Genomic DNA, 20,763 nt, shown 5'->3' with positions numbered 1-20,763 from the left:
TGCATTACCATGAGTCTCGTGGTTGACTGGCAAGGTTTCTGCTGGTGGCTTCCATCTTTCTCCTCTGGTGGCTACATGGCATCTCTTCGACTCTGCCTACTCTCTCCTCCTCTATCTGCTTGGAATTCCTACCTTCTCCTATTCTGTGCTTCAAGAGGCCCAAAGCAGTTTCTTTATTAGCCAGTGGTATTCACAGCATACAGAGGGGAATCCCACATCAGGACTTAGTAGTATGGACATAAATTCTATATTAGAACCCTTTCCCAAGGGTAATTTAGATGCTAAATTAAGACAATAATAGGAATCAGTGAGTTAGATATAACCCACACCTTCCTATTGACAAGGAAAGTGAGGTGGTAAATATTAGCAAGTATTAGGAAGAACTACTTCCTCTATTCTAATAAAGGAATGAATGGTTCTAAGTCACAGGTCACAATACTGCTCATCTGAGGGGAGAATTAACCCGTAGATGTGAAAACTAGTACATGGAAAAATTTTAATGATGAGGATTCTGAGGGATCCCAGAATGTGGCCCTGAGAGGCTACTCACACTTCAGCAGATGGCTTGACGCCCATGTGTGTACTTACTGGTGGCCCTAGATGGACTCGGTGGGTCTAAAACAGGGTACACAAAGATGCGTGTGAAAGGTGGTGGAAGGGGCATAGGAAGAGTTGGAGAGGAGAAGGGTAGGTGGAGATTTGATAAAAACATACAATGGTATGGAATTCTAATGATATATATATATATATATATACATATATATATATATATATTTAAAAAAGCAATTATTTTACAGTTGTTTTGCAGCTTTTCACAAACAATCCTTACTAATTACAGATGCCTAGCCACCATGAGCTTATCCAACTGATCAGAGATGGTCACACAAACCCTGCAATCCAGATCATCATGTCTCATTCAGCATGACACAGAAGAGGACAGTACACCACCTCATCCCTTACCCCCAGGACAGGACCAGTTGGGAACATCAACTATGCTCAACTGAAAAGATGTAAATAACTCTTAGGAAGTGTGATACCCACGATAACAAGGTCCTCTAAATCAATATTAGCAAAGCTCCTAGGAACTCATATAGAGACTGAGGCAGCATGCCCAGGGCCTGTGCAGATCTGCATCAGGTCCTCTGTGATTATATTTTGGTTTCCAATTTAGTGTTTTTATGGAATTCCTGAGCATGTGAATGAGTGGGGCTCTGACTCTTGTGCCTTCTCTTGGGCTCTTCTCTCTCTCCCTCTTTCTCTCTCTCTCTCTTGGTATTGTTTTATTTTGTTTTCCTGGTTTGATTGTTGTATTGTGTTTTTGTTTTTTGAGAAAAAGACTTAAACTTGGGTGGATAGGGAGGGGAATAGGATCTGGAAAGATTTGGAGGAGGAAAAGAACATGATCAAAATATAGTTAAGTTTAAAACTTGTTTTAAATAATAAATATATAATAAGAAAGAAAAATGTGATACTCATGAAAGGGATATATCAGATTAGAGATGTAAAGAAATAGGAAATCCTGATGCAATGTATGATGTAAGATGAGAGTATAACTTGGGAAAAAGATATGAAGGACTATAAGAGACATTATTAGACTAACTGATAAGGACAGTGGATTAGAAAATACTAGATAAATAGGTTTGAAAGAAAATTTATTTTGAAAATGTATATTGAATCCTGAAAACTTGAGAGATTAAGGACCTAATGTTTGCAAATATACAAATGATTCAGAAAACTTGTATGTTTTTACCATACATTTGTGTTGCCTTGTATATTGTATTATTATCTGTGTATACTTAGATTATGTATAGGAATACTTTTTGAGAATAATCAAATACTATTACCAGTTTTCTATTAATGTATACTTGGGCTACTTTTGGATTCCAAGTTTGGAGAGAGTAGAGGCAAGAAAGGTCACAGAGCAAGTTATCTGTTCTGTTCACACTCCCTCATTGGTGCATCCTTGAGTCCAGTTTGGGCTATTTGAATGGTTTCTGATGCTTTTTAATTACATAGGTATGCTTTCTGTGTGACTTCAAAGGCCCCGTTGCCAGGATGGGCTCTCTCTTCAAAGACAGTGAAGAGAATGGCCCATTTACAGGAAATTGCATGGTTTGAGGGTGATTTTTGTTTTCTTTGAACTTGTCAAATGGAGCTCCCTGCTTAAAAAGTTCTGGCCTTTTGCTATCTAACAAAACAGTTAAAGACTTTTCCATTTATAGTTTTGGAGGTTTCTCTCTAACTTCTGCCAGAAGAAACCTGTAACTCAGTTTCCCTCGTCATGCTCTTTGATGTACTAGCAGTTTTCTTTGGAAGTGTTGCTGGGAGTCGTTGTGATAATTTTCACGATGCTTAATGCATTTTCTTTCTAGATGCTGTATACGTTTTACTTAGTGGGGAAACAAAAACCATGGCTTTTGATGTAAAAGGTGAGGGCTAGACTCATGCTCTATGACCTTAGGAAAGTCCCTTAGTCTTTGTCTATCCACTCATGTGCATGGAGATTCAGAATGATAAGTATTGTCTTCCAAAGTACAAGACCATGTGGCCTGTCTGTCATGTACCATATTCTCCAGTGACAATTCTTTATTTTTGCCCTTTGTGTTGACTTTCTTCTTTTCCTTGGTCTGAATCTACAGAATCATCTTAGAGTAGTTAGATTTCATTTTGGGTTCCCGGTATGAATTACTGTGAAGTAAGCATATCTACCAAGTAAAGTATATTAAAATGCTTTCATAGATAGCAAATGTAGACCAGTTGTTGAAAAAATTGGAAACAAAATCTTTTTATGTCTGGAGATTTAGTAGTGAATCCACTTGGTGCTTGCATTCACAGGTGATTATTGCCAGTAATGACCACATACTGGAGATGCACAGGAAAACACTATAGTATTAAAAGTGAAAGCCATAACTCTTGCAGAATAATCTTTGCCAAGTGTAAATGTTGTTAGTGGTTTTCGTTAAAGCTCAAAACTTTACAACAGAGCTAACAAGGCTGTGTTCATTCTTACTTTAAAAACCCATTGGAAGTTTCCCACCTCTAGATCACAGGGAGTCTAGAGTTAGTTTCTTTTTGTGGGTTTTATGTTTGACATCAAATAGCCATTTAGTTTGTTTTCCATTTATTGGTCTAAAGGTTAAGATGGTGTGGGCAGGAGTTAACAAGTACTGTGTTTTCTAGAAAGTAGGTGGCATGTATAGAGTTGTTGAATAGACTCAGTGATACCCCCCTTTTCCTCCCTTTTAAATTAAATTTAATTCTGGCCAAGGAAGAAGGGAAGCTTTTGCATATTATATGGCAATTATTATGGGCCAGACATTGACACGTATGTTGCAGTGCTTATGGAGACTGCAAGAACTGTTTTCACATAGTGTTGGTGTAAGAAGCATTTAAATATTTTATGGAACACAAACGGGTTTGTGAGCACTTTTTTTCTATTTACATAATTGGATTATTTCCTTGTATAAACATGGGACCATGTGAAAGTGGTGGTTTCACAATCTTCATCAATGTATATATTTAGATCTACTCGTGTTGGGGTTACCATGAGCACAACATTGTGTCTATATTTTGTCATGGGTCTTGTTAAGTGTGTTGCTGAAGCATCAGCCAAGTTTAAGCGTGAGTAATTTGCACAGCACATCAGTTTCTAACCATGGCTTAGAGGGTCACACGCATTCTAACTTTACGATTTTCCTTTGGCATTAGAACAGTTTCATGGAATAAACTTATCTTTCTTTCTTGTGGATTCCAGCAGGTGGCTTATTTTATAGAGCATATGATAGGATTCTTCCTTTGTTTTGAAAAGAACCAGTTTCCACACTTTTTCTTTGAAAAGACCAGCAGTACCAGCCCAGTCTGTGTTTCTCTATTTAATCAATAATTAATACTAAGGGTATCCACAGCTGAAGAGCCTGTGCTATTGGTAGTTTGTTTTCCTTTTTTCTTTCCGTGTGTGTGTGCGCGCCCATGTGCATGTCTTTTTTTTTGTTTTGTTTTTCGAGACAGGGTTTCTCTGTAGTTTTTTTAGAGCCTGTCCTGGAACTAGCTCTTGTAGACCAGGCTGGCCTCGAACTCACAGAGATCCGCCTGCCTCTGCCTCCCGAGTGCTGGGATTAAAGGCGTGCGCCACCACCGCCCGGCTCATGTGCATGTCTTAATAGTGTAGTTTGGGGTAAGTGTGTTCTCATCCTCCATGGCACACTTTCTGTTGTGTTAGAATTAACATCCAGTGTAGGGATCTGTAGTTGTATCAGGTGGCAAAGAAGAATAATTTAGGCTTGGACTCCTAAATTAAGCATTAGTTACAGAAAGTGCTTAAACTTTAATGGGTACTGTAAATATTGAATTGGGAGGTTTTATTGTACTCTGTGGGTGATTGTCCTTCTCTGATGTCGTGTCTTTTAACTTGAATTTTGATATTAACTTTTATAAATTTTTTTCTGAAGTATTTTTCTTCTTGTTTTTTTTTTTAAATTAGATTGTATTCATTGTATATGGTGTTGGGTTTCATACAGACCTTTCAAGTATATTATGTATTCTTGTCATAGGCACCTTCTTCCATTCCCTCCCAATTTCATTTCTATTGCTGTGATAAAATATCTCAACAGAAAGCAATTTAGGAGAGAAAAGAGAAAAGGATTTATTTCAGTGTACGATTCTATCATTGCGAGGAAGTTAGGGTGGGAACTTCAGCTAGCTGGTCACATCACATCGACAGCCAAGAGCAGAAAGTAATGAATCCATATTCACCCGCTTGCTTGCTGTGTTCAGCTTAAATTTTGCACCCCTTTAGAGCTCAGCTTTGCCTCTCTCGGGAATGGTGCTGCCCACAGTGAACTGGGTCATGATTCAATTCACTTAATTAGGGCAATCCTCTCTGGGTGGTGGTGGTGCACGTCTTTAATCCCAGCATTTGGGAGGCAGAGGCAAGCATATCTATGTGAGTTCGAGGCCAGACTGGTCTACAAGAGCTAGTTCCAGGACAGGCTCCAAAGCTACAGAGAAACCCTGTCTCGAGGAAAAAAAAGGCAATCCTAAGTGGACATGGCCACAGTGCCATCCAGTGCAGACTATGCCCCATTAAATGTCTTTCCAGGTGATTCTTGGTTGTGTCAAGTTGACAATTAAAGCTAACCATTGTGAGTAAGTATGTGCATGCACACAAAATGCCTTTACATATCTACAGAAGAATCCCAGGATACACAAATGAGAGAAAATATTCATATTCATCTTTTTGCATCTAGTCTATTTTGCTTAATGTGACCTCCAGCTGCATACATTTAAAAACAAATGCACAATTTTATTTTTCTTTATTTTGTACTTATACCATGCTTTATTTACCCATTCTTCTGTTTATGGACACTTGGATTTCTAAACACAATTTACTTCAGTTGAATATGTACATAATGAATTGTGCTCCTTATTCTGGGGAAGCAGCAGTGTGTCTAAATGGTGATTAGTTGATCAGTACATAAATCTGTCACACCAAGCACTGATTTTAGCTTCGCTGAAGCGTCTGTTCTTGAGGATCTGAATCTGATTGGTACAGATACAGTACTTAAAGTGTTTTGTGTTGCAGACCACATGGCTTCTGGATGCTTGTTCGCATTTCTGGTGCCCCCGACACAATGTAGGCTTCTCTCCTTTGCTTCTGGTTTTTGGGAAATACATTGAAGGAATGTTGTTTTTCCTTGAGGTGCAATGGATTGTACCAAAGTTACCTTTGCTCTGACAACTGTTGGCATAGTCTTCCCATCTCTTCTAGTCTTGCAGCTTGTCCTGAATGTTAATAAAGTATGTTAGTTGTAGGTTAGAAAAAGAAGTGTCTGTCATGTTCTGGACAGGCCTGTTCTGCCCTTAAACAGAGCCATGTAAGACGGCATCTCAATTTTTCCTGTTGTCTTTTCTAGATCTTCACTTACTGAGTGTTCTGAACTTCTTGGGGACAACTTAGCTGACTTGTAGTAAAGCATGCTTCCTGAAGAACTTCTTTTTCCCTGAACTGTATTAAAAATAATCTTACGTGATGAGCCATCCTGTGGATGTAGTGAATCATGGTTGTCCATGCACCCTTGCAGTGACAATTTATGATGCTTATGGCTGGAACAGTGCTGCTGCTGGAGGGCGATTAGGGGTTTATAATTGGAGTGATTTTTATTTTTGGAAGAAATTAGCACTTCATGTGCTTAAATAGATTTGTAACTCTTCAACCCCTTCATAATTTAAAATCTACCTTTTTCTAGTGTTGTATTTTTCTACAGGGATATATATTTTGTTAGAAGAAAAAGATATAATTTAAGACTTTTAGTGCTGCTGTAGTTAAGAATATTGATTTCTGAAGAGGGTGTGGAGCACATACCTGTGACTTAGCAGTTAGTGGGGTGGAGTCAGGTGTCTAGCCTGGGCTATAGAGTGAGCTGATCTTAAGACGCTAAAATCAAAACAAACAAACAAAATAAAAAAGAAAACATTCAATTCTGTAAAAAAATTCTATATTTTGGGGGGCTGTTCATTGTAGAAACACGGTTTTCTGAGTACTTCTAGAGATAAGCACAACCCAAGCTTTAATTAATAACTGACATATTTTAGGTGGCTACAAAAATTTATCAAACAGTAGCATTTCTAGCTAACCAATGGACACTGATTTCTAGTACTTGTGTGTGAAGTCACAGCTTTGTAAATGTTATTTTAACTTTTTGTTTAGTTTTTCTTTATTTATCCTATTGAAAATGAATTTTTATACAATTTATTCTAATTATACTTTTCCCTTTCCTCAACTCCTCCCAGATCTTCTCCACCTCCCCACCTTCCCAAATTCACACCCTTTCTTTTTCTCCCTCATTAGAAAACAAGCAGACATCTAAATAATTAAATAAAGTAAGATAAAAACAAAAACAAACTAGAATAGGACAAAACAAACAAGCAAACAAAAAAGAGCACAAAGAAAGGCACAAGAAATATATATATATATATGAACAGACACACACATTTGCACACATAGGAATCCCATAAAAATCAGAAACCATAATATATAAGCAAAAGACTTCTAAGGCTAAAAGTAAAATAAATTAAAAAATTTAAAAAGTTTAAAGTATTATGAATAACAAAACACCAAAGCAAAACACCTCCAAAAATACCACTGAGTTCAATTTGTGTTGACCACGTCCAGCTGGACATGGGGCCTGCCTTACGAGTGGGTTGTATGCCCCAGGGAGACTCTGTTGAAGAAAATTAGCTTTTCCTTCGTTAGTGGTTATCAGTTAGAGATAGTGGATTGTGTCCGCTTTCGCTCTCAGCACAGGGACCACATCTGGTCTCAGCCTTATTTTAAAAAATACTGGTGAAGAATCTGGTGGCGAGAAATAGAAGTCCCGAGAAAATATTGTTTACCTCGATCAGCGGTTCTCAATCTGTTGGGTTGAGATCCCGTCGTTGAATGACCCTTTCACAGGGCTTGCATGCCAGATAGCCTTTGTATCAGATACTTATTTACATTATGATTCATAACAGTAGCAAAATTACAATTATGAAGTAGCAACAAAAGTAGTGTTATGTTTGGGGGTCAACATAACATGAGGAACTGTGCTAAAGTGTTGCAGCCTTAGGAAGGGTGAGCACCCGTGCTTTAAAAGTTTAACAATCTTGGAAGTTTTCTCACAAGATTTTCCCTTGTTTATCCATTTTTTTCTGTATTAAATTTATGTTTATTTTATCTTCTAAAACTATACTGGATGACATTTAGTAGTGTCTATCTAAATTTTAATACATTTTAAATTTAAACTATTTAAAACATAAGCTTATGTGATTCTGATGTAAACATCCAGTATTTAAGTTTATTTTTATATCCATAATTGCATTCCATGTTTTATGGTGTTTTTTTGGTAAATATTTAGTTTCATATAAAATAGCAAAGTATCCAGATAGGCGTTATGAATTTGAATCAAATCTTACATGGCTCATGGCTTTGGGTTCTTCATGGAGCTGCTTTGTGTTGTGGGTTTTCACAGCAGTGTTTTCAAGCTCATGGGTACAACTTAAGTTGTATTGGATTTCATGAAAATTATTGGTGCCACAGATTTTATTTATTTTTAATATACACCTTGGACTTGTGTTTGGGTGTGCACATTAGCAATTTTATGATTAGCTTCATTAATAAAGTCATACTGACTGTTTAGTTTAAAAGTTTGCATAGCTGACAATATTATTTTATCAGCAAATAGAAAGTGCGGTTAAAGTGTCAACAGCCCATTGTTGAGTTCCCTCATTTTAAAAAGTAGACATCTATCCTTTTGTCAAAAATGATGCCTTTACCTAGAAGGAATTTTGACCTTGTCTTGTTTGGCAGAGACTAACTCCAGAAATAGCGGAGTCTTTTTAAAAAGTGTCAGGAATATATTGGAAACAGATGGCTACTCAGCACCTACATATGAAATGAAAATATAGATAACTGGATATATTTAATAATAATCAAGATTAATAAAAGGGCCAGACTTAGTTTGCAATTTCTAAAGAATACAATTGAATAGACAGAATTGTGAACAAGTTCTAACTATATTGCCTTTTCTCATGATAATGTACTCGGAATGTCGTGTTGCTCCTTGGTTCAGACTTACCAAGGGTATGTGTTTGACCTCATGCAGAACCACCATTGCCTTTTTCCATCTTTTCCATGTTTCATGTGATGAGTTTTATCTTTCCATTCTTTGGTGGGTCTAGATTTGGAAACATGTTTTAGTTGGAAGTATGAGGCTCTGGATCTCAGCAGGCTTCGAGGTTGGAGGAGTTGAAGCTTACAGAAAAAAAACAAATAAACATGGTCATCAAAGCTGGGAATTAAGAACTGTTTTTCCACCTGCACACTTGAATTAAATCTCACAGCAATAGGCAAAGCCATTTGACTTATGACCTTGATAAAATAGTCACGTCCAAGTATCTGTTTTGCCCGTGCTTGGATACAGAGTTAGGATAGTTACTATGTAGACTGGGTGGACATATTCTGTTTGAACTGTTCCCGAGGTGTTGATTTCCAATGCACAGAAGACTGTGCAGGTAACTGATATGGAATGAAAGGCGAGTAAACTAAAAATCTATTTGAGGATCGGGACAGGAAGCTTCAACTTGGAGTACACACTTTTGCTCTTGTCCTTTGTTACTGAGCTGCGTTAGAAGCTCAGGACTGGAGGAACTGTTAACAGAGCACTTACGTTTGGGTGTGGCATATCATTTCTGCTTTAAGAGAATTCCTTCTGGGTCAGGTCATAAAGATAGTGAAGATACAGACTATGGTAAGGATTCCCTAATTCATTTTTATTGTTTAAGTCTGTCAAAGTTCAAGTAACTGAAGCGATGTGTTTTAAACAGTTTTAAGAATACCTTTCAAAAAACAAATGCAAAGGCAGAATTTGTTGACTCTGAAATCCTTGTGGTCAAGATGAAAGTAGTCTTCCGAAATACAAATCCAAAACAAAACAAAAGCCTTTAATTTGTGTTGATTCCCTTGGTTCTGCTTTCCCCTTTCCTCTTGACTTCTTAACTATGGAATATGATTTGTGATGATAATGTGCTCTTGGTTTGACCTATGAACTCCAAGTCCAGCTTCTCTTGAGTTGTGATCAGTGTGGGATAGACAAGCTCCTTAAACATTCTTTCATGAGTACAAACCTTTCTAATTCTCCGCTCACTTCAAAGCCAGCTCTGAGATTTGAATAACCTTTTTTAAATCTGTAATTAATTCCAACAGTAGAAGGCGGGCAGCACACTCCTCCCACTGGTTGTAGAGGATCTTGTTCTGGGCTCTAGATGCAGCAGCATCTGCCAGCAGCTCCTGTTTTTGCCTTAGTCTCCTAGTTGTGCACACGAGAACTCTTAAATGCCATTCCACAGGGTGCTGTGCTGTAGATGGATCCCATTCTTGGGCAAGTCTCAAAATGAGACAACTGGCTTTTGTCCCAGCCAGTTTTTCTTCTCCACTGCAGCTTCTACATTCCATCTCTGTTCCCCAGCTATCTGGACTCTATTACCCATAAGTTTCTCCTTAATTACATAGTAATGTTCAGCTGGATCTAAGATTGCCAAAACTCATACTTGCTCAGGACACCAAGAACAATATTAAAATAAATCCTTTTCCAAATGTAACTGGGAATGTAGAGAAGCTATGGAACTTCGTTATTAAATGACATCATAAATTCAATAAAAGGAAAAAATTAGACAGGAAAGTAAAGTGAAAATAACTTACAGGTGAGGCTCTAATTCCTAGAATCTTAAAGGAGATGTAACCCTAAGTCATTGCATTATAAAGTTATTGTATAGCCTTCTAACTTGTCTTACAGTTTACATATGAATCATACACATTAATTATAAGGATGCAAAATATATGCTACATATATTAACTTTGTAAATATACAGCTGTGTAATAAATCCCTGAAGATGGAAACTATTAATATTACCTTATAGTGGGCTACTATTCCCTGCTAAATTTATGTCTACCTAGGACTTTAGAAAGTAACCTCAGTTGAAAACAAGGTCATGGCAGATGTGAGGGATATAAAAAAATAAGCCTATCCTATGAGATTATAAATGCATGAGAGTATTTATAGGAGACAGAAAAAAAAGTTATGAAGGTGTTCTAGCAACCAGTCAGGAGAAGACTAAGTCAGAGATGGAGTTACTCAACCAGGAAATGCCTGGGACCACCAGCAGCAGGGAGAAGGAAGAAAGGATTGTCCCAGGAATTCAGAAGCAGCATGCTGTGTTTAACATCAGGGCCCTCATCTTCACCACATGGAATGAGTTCCTGTCACCTAAACCACATTGCAATGTTTGTTACATAGAAACTAACTCTGGAAATAGAATTCCTTCTAGGTTAGCTCTCCACCTTCAGAGGCCCGAGATGTTCTTATTTCTACCCCATACAATATTTTTTTCAAGTTTTGTAATTATATTTATGTACAGAAAACTCAGCAGTACATTTAACCCAGTTTAGTGGCAAGTTCTTTGGCCTTTGCCTTTTCCAGCTTGACTATTCGAGCCACAGATTTAGGACCCAGGACGTTGCCTCCCCAGTGGCGGCGGATCTCATCATATTTGTCATTGTAGTTGGTCCTAATAGCTTCCACCAGCTTGGCCAGAGTATCCTTGTCTTCCGAGTTAACTTGTGTGAAGGCAACAGTGGTGCACGTCTTCCTATGGACCAGCTGCCCCAGCCTGGCCTTTCCCTTGATGATGCAGTAGGGGACCCCCATCTTCTGACACAGGGCGGGCAGGAAGACCACCAGTTCAATGGGGTCTATGTCGTGGGCAGTCACCACCAGCTGAGCCTTCTTGTTCTCTACCAAAGCGGTGACTGTACTGACACCCCCTAAAAGGACAGGTGGTCTCTTAGATGGGATGTTCCCTTTGCCGGCAGCTTTCTTCTCAGCACGGGCCAGCAGCCTCTGCTTCTTCTCCTGCTTGGTCTCTGGCCTGTACTTGTGGGCAAGTTTAAGCAACTGGGTAGCTGTTTGCCGGTCCAGGGCCTGGGTGAACTGGTTAATGGCAGGAGGAACTTTGAGCCGCTTATGGAGGATGGCCCTCTGCCGCTGCAGCCTGATGTAGCAGGGCCATTTGACGAAGCGTGTGAGATCTCTCTTGGGCTGGATGTCCTGACCAATGACAAAGTTCTTAGGCCTCTTCTCAAACAAAGGATTCACCACCTTCTTCGCCTCTTGTTTCTTCACGACGGTGGGGGCCAGGGCCACCTTCTTCCCCTTAGTCTTCTTTCCCTTGGGAATCTTGCTGGGCTGGAGGAGAGAGAGCCCCGTACAGTATTTTTATGGATTTCCAGGACATTCCTTCTTTCCTACGTGTCTTGATTCTTCATCAACATACAGTGTATTAATTTTGTTCCTGTTGTTGCTGTGTTTTGACAATTTTTGTGTTCTAAATTCCTGTCTTCATGATAACTTTAACATGTTTTTGACAATGTTGTATTTATATAATTGACCTTCTAATTGTTCTCCCTGCCCCCCACCATTGTTTCTGTCTCCCTCCTGCCTGCCTTTTCTACAAGTCTCTAAGTTTCTTGTTGTTGAGTTACATTCATAATGTGAACATCCCACAATATGTCCATTTCATTCCTAGATATCTGGGTTCTTTCTTCCTGCTAATAAGATATGCATCTATTTTGTTTATTGTTAGTTTATCAATTCTGTGCCTTATAGAGTTGGTAAATACCTTAAAGTTATAGCAAGTGCATTTTAATTTAAGATTGAATTTATTGGTCATTCTTTCTTCTCTTTTTCTTTCTTTTATTTTGGTTTTTCGAGACAAGGTTTCTCTATAGTTTTGTAGCCTGTCTGTTCTGAAACTAGCTCTTGTGGACGAGGCTGGCCTTGAACTCATCTACTACTTCTGCTTCCCGATATTGGTATTAAAGCATGCACTACCACTGCCAGGCTAAATTTATTGGTCTTTCTAATTGGTAATGAAGAACCTTAGGAGATTTAGTTTTGAATTCTCTTCTGGTCTTGTGTTAATGTTGAATTCAAATATTGGTTTTTAAGTTCTAAAAATGAAAATATTGTTTTTTTCTTACAGTTTTTAAAATATAAAGGGCTGTGCAGTGGTGATTAAATGCCTTTAATCCTAGCATTTGGGAAACAGTGTCAGGCAGATCTCTGAGTTTGAGGCCAGCCTGGTCTATAAGAGCTAGTTCTAGGACAGGCTCCAAAACTATAGAGAAACCCTGTCTCAAAAATTAAAAAAAAAAAAAAGTGTTTCCTTTTCCAGGGTGAGGATATTTGTTTATGTTTCTATGTGAGTAAAGCAGAGACTTTTTTAAAAATAATTTTGTTTTTGAGAATTCTATATTTGACCACTGCATCTATATAACTCTTGCTCTCCCTTTCTATATTCTAATACATCTGGTGTCCATCTTCTCATGCTCACAGCCTCTTGTTTAATTATTATTAATGTATATTCACATGCATATAAGCACCCACGTGTATATTATATATTAATCTATTAAATATGTATTGCCACAACATCCATTTAGCTTTGTTCATGTGTGTGTGTGTGTGTGTGTGTGTGTGTGTGTGTGTGTGTGTATGTATGTATGTATGTCTAGGGCTGACTTCTTGGAATTGGACAACCTATATGGGATTATTTCCCCCTGAAGGCAGCTGAATCTGGCTCTCTGAGGCCACTGACTTCTTGGATCCTCATCTAGGGGTGGGGCCATGTGGAATTCCCTCGGTCTGCCCTGGTATGTCAACTGGTGTCATGATGCTGACTTTATTCAGTCAGTCATATTGTTGAGAGTTCATTGATGAATTTTCCCTTTCATATGTAGGGAACATGATCTATCAGCAGGTATCCTTGGCCTCTTGTCTCTTAGAATGTTTCTTTCCTCTATTTCATGTTCCCTGAGCATTGAGTATAGGGCTTGCTTTGTAGATGGACCACTTTGAGTTTCTCACTCAACGGTCACTTAGTCTCCACATTTTTGCCAGTTGTGGATCTTTTTAACAGTCTTCAGCTGTTTCAAAAAGAAGTTTCTTTGAGGGTGAGAGTTCTATACATCTGGAGGTGTGAAGACATGAGTATTTAGAAAATAGAAATGATTTTGGCTTAGAAAGCTGACAGTAGCAGGTTCACCTCTTGTGTCTATAACACAAGACATCTTTCTTTCACGATGGGACCACATTCAAACTTAAATATTTTTGTTTCTTTCTCTGTTACAGCCAGTTATGTATCAAATCCCATTTGCAAGGGTTGTTTGTCTTGTTCAAAGGACAATGGGTGCAGCCGATGCCAACAGAAACTGTTCTTCTTCCTTCGAAGAGAAGGCATGCGCCAGTATGGAGAGTGCCTGCATTCCTGCCCGTCAGGGTACTACGGGCATCGAGCTCCAGATATGAACAGATGTGCAAGTGAGTATTTGACTTTTCTCCATCCTTTTTGACTGGGTGTGCAATTTAGATATAATCAGGGGAAATATTTGTAACAGTCTGTAGATTAGTCTAGACTAAAGCTTCCAATAATGACTAGGGTAGGGTAGGAGAACTTTTTACTTTGTATTTTATGTAAGCGCATATCATACAGTCACACACGTTCTTTCAGCAATTTAGGTTAACCATTTTTCATTACATTGATCTAAAAAATACTTGCTAGATTGAACTTCATAAGAAGAAATTATTGCTTGCGAACAAAATAACCAACCAAAAAAAAAATCACAAAAGATTTTAATATGCCTGGGAAATAATCTTTGATTTAACCTTATTTTTATAGTTTCTTCTTTTATTTTGGATTTGTAATTCCTGCTTTTGTTTGATCTCCAACTAAATGTACACACACATATAAAGATGCATATATACATCATATATACATAATATAAATATATAATATATACACATACATATACATTATATATATATATATATATATATATATATATATATATATATATATATATATATAAACTTCTTTAAAGCACCATTGCTGTTAAAGATACAGTTGAGGTGTTTAGTGTTTTTTAAGCATTCTAGTCAAGTAACTGGATGAATAGTTCGTACCAGTTGCTAAGATAGAAATATTTAGTCTGAGACGAAGATTGGCGTATACTTAGTTTCATGAAATTGTTTGGACTATTGGAAGGACACAACTCACAGCACATTTTAATAATTTAATTGAATTTTTAAGTATGTCTTAAATCTCGAAGGTGTGTGTTTTGATGATCCAGGCTAATGGATCCACCTGGAAGCAGGTTTCTGTCCTGATTGCCTCAGGCAACCTCTGGTGGGATTTGAGTATCTGGCTCTCCTGTGCACCTTTTCTTAATGCTTGTGCACACTTTTCAGTGTGTGTGCAAGCTGATAAGGCTGGAAGAGGATAGTTTGGAGCATGTATTCTAAATTTTAGAGCTATCACAGTATGAATTGTGTGTGGGTGACAATCCGGCTTTACAATGTCCTACCCAACCTGGGATATTTACTGAGTGAGAAGGGGTGCTGTTAATAACTGTTTGAGGGTGTGTACCATAATTCACAGTGTTCTTTGACAAACTGGTGTAAACAGTTACCTCGGTAGAAATTCCTGCTGGGTGAGGAATGAAGGTTGGCGTGCACAGTTGACCATGCTGACCCCTTTTCTAGCAAGTGGAGAGCAATGATCACATATCAGGTTTGGGAAGGAGAATCTACATGTGAGAATGGACTTGCTATGGTTTTACTTAAGTGAATGCAATCAACGCTGGAGACTACTGACCTAGAGGCAATCATTACTTATATGGTACACGCGGGAAGTGCTTATGAGGGAAACTCTGCAAAGCAAAGGGAAAGCAGGCAAACATTTTCACTGCTGTATATGACATCAGGTCGTTATGGTTCTTCCAATGCTGTTGTCTCGTTTTCAGTCTTGGCGTATATTACGCTAGTTTTTAGCCAGCATCTAGAAGACGGGATTAAATTACAGAATTCGTTAGAGACAGAATTTGAGATTACAGCCACTTCTCACTGAGATTATTGATGGATCATAGACGAGTATAAACTTTAAACAGTAGCTTGGAAAATTCTCTAAATGAAATTTGCCTCTTCATCGTACTGTTTTGTGAAGAGTAATTACGCGAGTGTGAAGTGACTATCTTCCAAACGAACACTTTGCTCCCTAGGTTGGCTGACATTGGCTTCTTGGGATGTACAGTGTGAGGTTTGTAAAATTCACACATGCTCATGAAAATCACTTGAGTAGCTTACTGAAGTGAGGTAATACAAGCTTCTGTTGTCCTGGATAGTATGTTACATGATGTTCCTGTCAGAGTTTCTCTTTCTCATTTGTTAGGAAATCAATTTGCACAGAAGCTCCAGGTTTATGTTGTTATGTATTCCTCATTTAGGAAGCTTAGCAATGAATTTTAGTACAATGCCTCTGCAAAACCAAAAGGAAAACATTTCCCAAAGATCCCAAAAGCTAGCACTTGGGCTTCTGTCTTTGAGCATCCGTTTCTCTGCACAGTGGTGTCTTCCCCTCCTTAAGAAAGTGTCACATTTGTGACTTATTTTAACTTAACTTACGGACTTTTTCATGCTGTTTAACACAGCCGTACATCCTTCCCTGGGATTGGCATACACCATTTAGCTCTTACCTCCCGGAAACTCTCTTTCAGCCTTTGCCAATTACAAGCACACTGAGCGGTATTCCTTTAAAAATGTTTCTTTATTCCATTTCCATACATACTTTTATATATTTGTCAGATTTGTCTTTGTGTACTTTTAACTATAATGCACATCTTGAAATCTTTAGGCAAATATTACCCTAATCTTGTGGAAATTTGGATAAGTATATAGTACAGGTGTCAGCTCATATTTCAACTAACAGTAGATATTTTTACCTCGTACCTACCTAGGAATTAATGAAAAATGTATAAGGTGATTTTTTTTGTTTTAATATGCTTTTATTTTGAATGAAGCTAGACATTCATTATTAGTGTGAATGCTCACACGTAGTATAGTTGCCAGAAAATGTAAACTCCCTTCTTTCTCCTATTTTAAAAGTATTTTTTTAAAAAAATTAAGTGAAATATCAGATTCAAATCCACCTTGACAAAAAATAAACATAGATTTGCCACAAAGAGGAGTGGTACATGTAACCATGGGATGAGAAAGAATGTTTCCGGACTCAGTCACTCTTATTCAGCGTTCTCCCTTCACTCATCCTAAACACATCCTGATTTGTAACCAGTACACAGCTGTCGTCTCGTTTAGTTAAAGCACAGATAACCAAGTGACTCTCTGTCACATAAACTTTATTTACTGTTTAGTTTCTGTTCTGCGCCAACATCTCTGATACATACATTTTTTTCCACAATTGTTTAGCAAATAGTGCAAAGCAGATTGTATATTTCTATTTTCTGGACAAAGTTATCTAAACTGGTTATCATTCCCTTTCCAAAGTTTGGAGATGAGGTGTAGCAACAAAGAGACTGGTATATATGAAGACTGTAGGTGTTTTCTGTGTTTTTAGCAATGAGTATTATGAATAGAAAATAAAATAAAGATATTGAGAAACTATTATCCATCCATAAATATATAAAATATAAGTGGTTAGGTACAGTTTTACTGTATAATAATGGAAGCTATTCTGAGTAGATTGAATGAGACTACCTAATGACAGGCTTGCCTTAGATAGGTTTTCCTTGTAGCCCGGGCAAGCCTAGAACTCACTGTATAAGCTGGATTCACTCTTGACATTGTGGCAGGTCCTTACTTATACCTGCCACCAATGCAGATCTTACAGGTGTGAGCCACCTCACCTGACATGAAAAATTAATGCAATCTAAGCAGCTGTTAAATATGTGATATAGAAAGGTGATAAAATTGTGTCTTTCATGGTGCTTTTATGTTATCAGGTGAAAACCCCCTTTCAATATCTTTTTTGCCTTTCACTGAGTTAGTAAAGTCAATGCTAATAATTTTATTTCTTTTCTTGATTGCTTAATAGGAAGTAGTTTGCAATATATCTCATGTATGCATTTTATAGATTGAGTACATATAAACATTAGCCATTCTTTTTGCATTATGACAGAGCTAACAAGTAATAACAACACATTTCAAAATAGTCTTATAGTGTTTTGTGAAAATAAAAATACTTTCTTTTTTTTTCTCATGGTTTATTTTTTTTATATTTAAAAATTTCCATCTCCTTCCCTCCTCCTCCCCCCTCCCTCCCCTCCTCCTCCCCCTTCCCTCCCCTCCTTCTCCCCCTTCCCTCCCCTCCCCTCCACCCATACCTCCCCTCCCTCCCTCTCAAGGCCAAGGAGCCATCAGGGTTCCCCACTCTATGCTAAGACCAAGGTCCTCCCAACTCCCCCCAGGTCCAGGAAGGTGATCGACCAAGCTGAGAAGGCTCCCACAGAGCCCGTCCATGCAGAAGAATCAGAGCCCAGAGCCATTGTCCTTTGCTTCTCAGTCAGCCCCCGCTGTTGGCCACATTCAGAGAGACGGGTTTGGTTGCATGATCCATCAGTCCCATTCCAACTGGAGTTGGTGATCTCCCATTAGTTCTGTCCCACCGTCTCCATGAGTGAACGCACCCCTCTCGTTCCTGACTTTCTCCCTCATGTTCTCGCTCCTTCTGCTCCTCATCAGGACCTTGGGAGCTCAGTCCAGTGCTCCAATGTGGGGCTCAGTCACCTTCTCCATCTGTCGCCAGCTGGAGGTTCCCTCACGGTCCTGACTTTCTTTCTCATGTTCTCTCTCCTTCTGCTCCTCGACATCGAGCCTATAAATTTGGGATCTTTGAGAAGATAATAAGAAGGTGAACTCCCCCAAAAAAGATATAGTAATCCTCCTGGATATTGGAAGTAGACACGATCACCAGGCAAAATTGGGAACTTGAGGGTTGGGCAAGACTGGGCCAAGGGAAGATGGGGAGAGAAAAGTGTGAAGGGGAGAACGGGGGGAGCTCGGAGGAATGGGGTGCTTGGGATATAGGAAGGGTGGATATGGGAGCAGGGAAGCATATATCTTAATTTAAGGAGCTACCTGAGGGTTGTCAAGAGACTTGACCCTAGAGGGGTTCCCAGGTTTCCAGGGAGACGCCCCCAGTTATTTCCTTGGGCAGCTGAGGAGAGGGAGCCTGAAAAGGCCAGTTCCTATAGCCATACTGATGAATTTCTTGCATATCACCATAGAATAAAAATACTTTCACTGATAAATTTCTCCCCTCAATGAGTGTGTGTGTGTGTGTGTGTGTGTGTGTATGCGTGTGTGCGCGTGTGTGTGTGCGCGCGCACGCGCGCGCGTGTGTGTATTATTGTATTCAAAGACATGCATAGCCTGTTCAAGGAAGGAAAAGGTATATTTAGATTAATTAAAAGGTAGAGATTAGATAGGTAGATAGATAGATCGATAGATAGATGGATAGATAGACGGACGGACAGACAGACGAACAGACAGACGGATGGACGGACAGACAGATGGACGGACGGACGGACAGACGGACGGGTAGACGGATAGATAGATGGATAGACAGGTGATAGAGATAGATGATAGATGTATGGGTGGATGGGTCTGGAAGAGTTTGATCTACATTCTCCCTGTCTTCCTCTGTCTCTCCTAGTTCTTTTCCATTTCAACCTGATTCTGTTTCTCTCCTCCTCTTGCAAACATGTATAGATCTTGTGGTTTATAAAGAAATGTATGGCTCCCAAACTATTCCAGTAGTTAGCAAGATACCCATCCTGTTCGAGAACACTGACTCACAGTGGAATAGTTTTTTCATTGTGTTGTTCCTTAGAAAATGAACATGAGCTGGGCAGTGGTGGTGCACACCTTAAATCCCAGCACTTGGGAGGCAGAGGCAGGAGGATATCTGTGAGTTGAAGGCCTGCTTGGTCGACAGAGCAAGTTCCAGACAGTTAGGGCTGTTATACAGAGAAACCTTGTCTTAAAACACCAAAAAAAAATGAACAATATAGTACAGACAAAATAATTGTCCACAATTATAAATGAAAGTATTAGGAAAACTTAAATGGTTTTCAGGAATAAACAGCCAGTGTGTTTCAAATTCCATTAAGTATTTCATGACAGTCTTGCCAGTGTGTTTCAAATTCCAGTAAGTAGTTCATGTCAGTCTTATTTTCTAATGGTCAAAATCAATTTGTGACAAATCACATTTGAAAGAAGATTGTACTAGAAGGAATCCTGGGTTCTCCAGTGTGTTCTGCCAGTAACTAGCTTTGTAAGCTAGAACAGTTTACATAACACACTCTGGAATGAGAGTTGGCTCGTACTCTTTGTGAGCCTATCTATAAAACCATCAGAGCAAAAGAATGAAATCTTTTGGTAGTTCCTCTTAAAGATATTCTTCTCATTGTAACTTATTGTTCGTAAGTCCAGTTGCTTTAGTGTTCTGTTCACTTTTTCTTTTAGCCGTCATATCTACAGGTTAATAGTTAAGGAATATACATGAAAAAAGAGTGGGGCATGAGCTCTTTACTGTATTGTATGATAAACTGATGTCCAAGTTGGAAATATTTTATAATCTAAAGTGAACTATTTGTAACGAAAGTGTACGCTTGCATCAAGATACGCAGAGAGGATCCTGCTTCAATATGTATTCTGAAAGGGTTGAAATTAAATCTCAAATGTGCTGGTCCTTGAGCAGACACATCTATCGCAGTACATTGTTGTGTCAGCTCCCAGTGTCATGTTAGGCTCTGAAAACACAGAGCGTCCTGCTCTGCTTTCTTTATTGAATACAGGTTGGGGAGATAAATGACATACATGGACATAAGCCTAGAGACAGATAGGTAAGTTTAATAAGATCTACAGCTTGTAAGTCGAGTCTAAGCTTGACTTTAGATATGAAGTTGAGCTAGTAAAGGATTTAAAATACCTCCGCATGTACCCATGCACATGTGGCATGCATGCATGAGCACACACACACACACACCCCCCACACACATACACACACATAAAAATAAATCTTTAAAATTGAAATACTTTAAGTTGGCACAAACCTTGTACATACTTACAGCGTATTATGCAATCCATTAATATACATTATCTGTTTATCTCAGTGTGAGAGTATTTATCCCCTCAGTCATCGGTCATGTTGTTGAAGTAAAAAAAAAAATAAAGCCCTTTGTGTTCTCTTACTTTTAAATATCAACTCTTCATGACCTAGAATTACCTGGGAAGGGAGTAACAGTTGTGGAAATTTTTATATCAGGCTCACCTGTGGGCGAGTCTGTGGAGGCCTTGTCTCAGTTGTTAATTAGTCTAA

The 20,763-nt window shown here is 38.6% G+C and overlaps 2 protein-coding genes across 4 annotated transcripts in view; one reads left to right on the top strand and one right to left on the bottom strand.

The window, feature by feature from the left end:
* Rspo2 (R-spondin 2) overlaps positions 1–20,763 on the top strand; it is a 135,332-nt gene that overhangs the window by 51,088 nt on the left and 63,481 nt on the right. For 2 of the 3 annotated variants that reach the window (XM_038342956.1, XM_038342955.1), the window contains exon 2: positions 13,722–13,910. The exons of the other annotated variant lie outside the window; for it this stretch is intronic. In XM_038342956.1, the coding sequence (XP_038198884.1) occupies positions 13,722–13,910 (189 nt within the window). The remainder of the gene's footprint in view (positions 1–13,721; positions 13,911–20,763) is intronic. 3 annotated transcript variants of the gene reach the window in all.
* Positions 10,971–13,203, bottom strand: LOC119822594 (60S ribosomal protein L7a-like). The gene is made up of 2 exons (XM_038342034.1): positions 13,189–13,203; positions 10,971–11,780 (listed from the first exon to the last, which is right to left on the bottom strand). Exons 1-2 carry the CDS (start codon positions 13,201–13,203, stop codon positions 10,971–10,973), a joined length of 825 nt encoding a protein of 274 aa, XP_038197962.1.

This window comes from Arvicola amphibius, chromosome 9 (assembly GCF_903992535.2).
Source record: "Arvicola amphibius chromosome 9, mArvAmp1.2, whole genome shotgun sequence".
NCBI lineage: Eukaryota > Metazoa > Chordata > Mammalia > Rodentia > Cricetidae > Arvicola > Arvicola amphibius.
This window is presented reverse-complemented; position numbering and strand designations above follow the sequence as displayed.